The sequence below is a fragment of the Athene cunicularia genome (genome assembly GCF_003259725.1).
Source record: "Athene cunicularia isolate RWA chromosome 28 unlocalized genomic scaffold, athCun1 chr28_part2, whole genome shotgun sequence".
Lineage (NCBI taxonomy): Eukaryota > Metazoa > Chordata > Aves > Strigiformes > Strigidae > Athene > Athene cunicularia.
The window spans coordinates 1967380-1970077 of record NW_020799140.1 but is presented as its reverse complement, the minus strand read 5'-3'; the positions used below and the strand labels follow the sequence as shown (position 1 = coordinate 1970077).

Sequence of the window (2698 nt, the reverse complement as noted above, 5' to 3'; positions counted from 1 at the left end):
AACCCAGCGGTGCAAACTCTCCCCCATGGTGCTGCGGCACCTTGCGAGGCCGTTTTGGGCTCTCCGTGCACCTGCAGCGTGGCTCGAGTTTGTCTGCTCTCAGCAGCGTTTGCATCCCCGGGGGCAGGTTTGCCAGCCCTTGCCGGCTCACCCCACGGACGGGTTTCACACCCCACACGCGCAGCTGCCTTCTCCCTTTCCCATCAGCGAGGGGAAAACTCCGTGTTACAGAGTGCAGGCTGCTTTCCCAGGGACGGCGGCTGCGCGGGCAGCCCTGCTGAAGGATGGTGTTTATATTGCTTCACTACGTCCTGGCTCCCCTCAGCCAAGAGCAGTGTTTGGATGAAAAAGCAAGAAAAAAAAAACCAAAAACCCAAACCCCAAACCCACCAGCCTGGCCCTTTGCAGAGGTCGGGAGTGCTGCTGGTCGCCCAGGGGGGAGAGCAGTCTCCCATTTCAAACCCAGCTGTCTCATCCCCGGGGATGCCAACCTGTGCCCTAAAATTCTGCAGCAGCATCCCCCAGATGCTGTGCTCACCTAGACAAGCTCTTCGTTGTGACCATGATGGGATGGAGGTACATGGGATTTTTTTTTTTTTTCCCCCCTGTTTTGCTGCACCGAGGAGCTGGGACGCTATTGCGGATCTGGGGGTGGCCAGTGGAGCATTTTCCCTCGCATTGGTTAATGCCCAGGACATGACACCAATATTCTCCTTCTGTTTATGATTTGCTTTTTCTGGGAAGAGGGCCAAGGGGAGAAAACCCATCAATCCCAGGCAACAAATATAGCCTGCCCAGAGAATGCAAAAGTCTGCGGTCTCATTTATTTCTCCGCAGAGTAAACACAAATGACACTGCTGTAAATGCGAGCCAGAGCCAAACCCCAGGCCTGAGTCCCCTCTCCTGCAGGACTCGGGCCCCGCTGAGGTGATGGGTGATACTCACGTGCCGCGGCCAGGAGAGCTGCTCCTGCTCTCGGGGGATGCCGAACCGAGGATGCTCCTGCCTGCGCTGCAAACCACGGCTTGGCTGGTGGCCTCGTGAGGCTCTGTCACCTCCCTGGCAGGGGCAGATCTCCAGCCCAGCTGCCCGCAGCGGGGGGACAAGGAGGTTAATCCAGTTACTTCAGATTATCACGAGTTTTAAGAAGAAAATCCCAGGGCTGCAGGGAGCGAGGTGATGGCAAAGGGGGCACGAGCGGGCGCGGCGAGCGGAGCCGGAGCCTTTCCCCGAGCGCGAACGACTGTTGGTGCATCTCTGCTCCCAAACATGGGGCTCTGGGGTGCTGAAATCCCCCTGGCAGGGCAGAGACCCCAGCACGGCGATCACGAAACCCTGGGAAACCCCTGCACAGGGCAACTATAAACTGCAGGGCTCAGCCCCCGTCCTGGGGCACCTGCAACCGTCTAACGCACCCCACACCTCCAGTGCAGCCTGTAACACACGCCGTGCGTGCAGCACACCCCCTCCAGGACCACACGCCCCTGGTACCATGCCATACGCAGCAACACCTGCACAACACCCCCTGTGCACAAGCACTACGCCCTGGCACGTGCAGCACAGCCGACACGGAACACCCGGCGCGTGCAGCACAGCCCGCACCCGTCACCTCTGCTGCGTGTGGCACACCCTGTGCAGGGGCCACCTGCTTCGCAACACCCCCTCCGCCTGTACGCGTGACACGTAACACAGCCCGCGCACGCCAGGCACCCCGAGTGTCGACACACACCCCGTGCATGTTGCACACCCACTGTCACCCTCCGGGGCAGCTGACAGGGACCCCTGGGCCACCCCCGGAGGGGGACAAGAGCCGCAAGCAGCCGTCACCGCTCCAACAACCGCAGCCTCCGCCGGCACCGACAGCCACATCTCTAGTCCTGTGCGGCGAGCGGGACGGTCACGCCGAGGGACGCACCAGCAGCTCAGTCTCTCCTCTAGCCAGAGGTCTGGGGCCCGTCCCTCTCCCCCCGCCGCAGCCCCCGGTCCCTCTGCCTGGCGGCCAGCGGGGTTTTGGGGCCGGGGCATCGCCTCTCCCGCCCGCTCCTCCCGGGGGGGGCCCCGGCCCTTCACACGCAGCCGCACTCCTTGGCCGAGAGCTCGTTGACGGTGTAGTAGCGGTTGTAGGCGTCCAGGAAGGAGACGTCGTCATCGTACGCCAGCGGCCGGCAGCAGGGTCGAGCCCGGACCTTCTCCTTCTTGATCTTCTTTCTGCTCCTCATGCTCTTCAGCGAGAGGTCGTAGCTCCGGACGGCCGCCTCGCAGGTGCCGCTGCAGTAGCGGAAAAGCACCGTCTCATCCGACTCGTAGCCCAGGCCCAGCTCGCTGACGCTCACCTCCAGCTCCTTCAGGGCGCAGGGTTTGTGGCGGGCGCGGGCACGTTTCCTGCGGCTGCCTGCCCGGGGGAAGAGCGGCAGCTCGTGCCCGCCCGAGTTCATGGCCTGGCTGTAGCGCTCCACCAGCGCCGAAATCAGCTGCCGGATCTCCCCCTCCGTGTAGCTCTCCAGTAAGCTGCTGTCTGCAAGAGAAGGGGCAGATGTTAGCGGGTGTCCCCCAGGGTGGTGGATGTCCCAAGGGTGGGTGGCTGTCCCCCGGGATGGAGGTCCCTTGGGGCTGGTGGCTGTCCCCCGGGATGGAGGTCCCCAGGGGCGGTGGCGGTCCCCCAGGATGGAGGTCCCCAGGGGGGGTGGCTGTCCCTGTC

At 63.3% G+C, this 2698-nt stretch overlaps 1 protein-coding gene across 1 annotated transcript in view; it reads right to left on the bottom strand.

Annotated features, from left to right (window-relative positions):
* Positions 1-6: 6 nt before the first annotated feature.
* NRTN (neurturin) overlaps positions 7-2698 on the bottom strand; it is a 10319-nt gene continuing 7627 nt past the window's right edge. Inside the window, exon 3 of the mRNA XM_026865225.1 lies at positions 7-2535. Coding sequence (XP_026721026.1) covers positions 2067-2535 — 469 coding nt within the window. The 3' untranslated portion in view covers positions 7-2066. The remainder of the gene's footprint in view (positions 2536-2698) is intronic.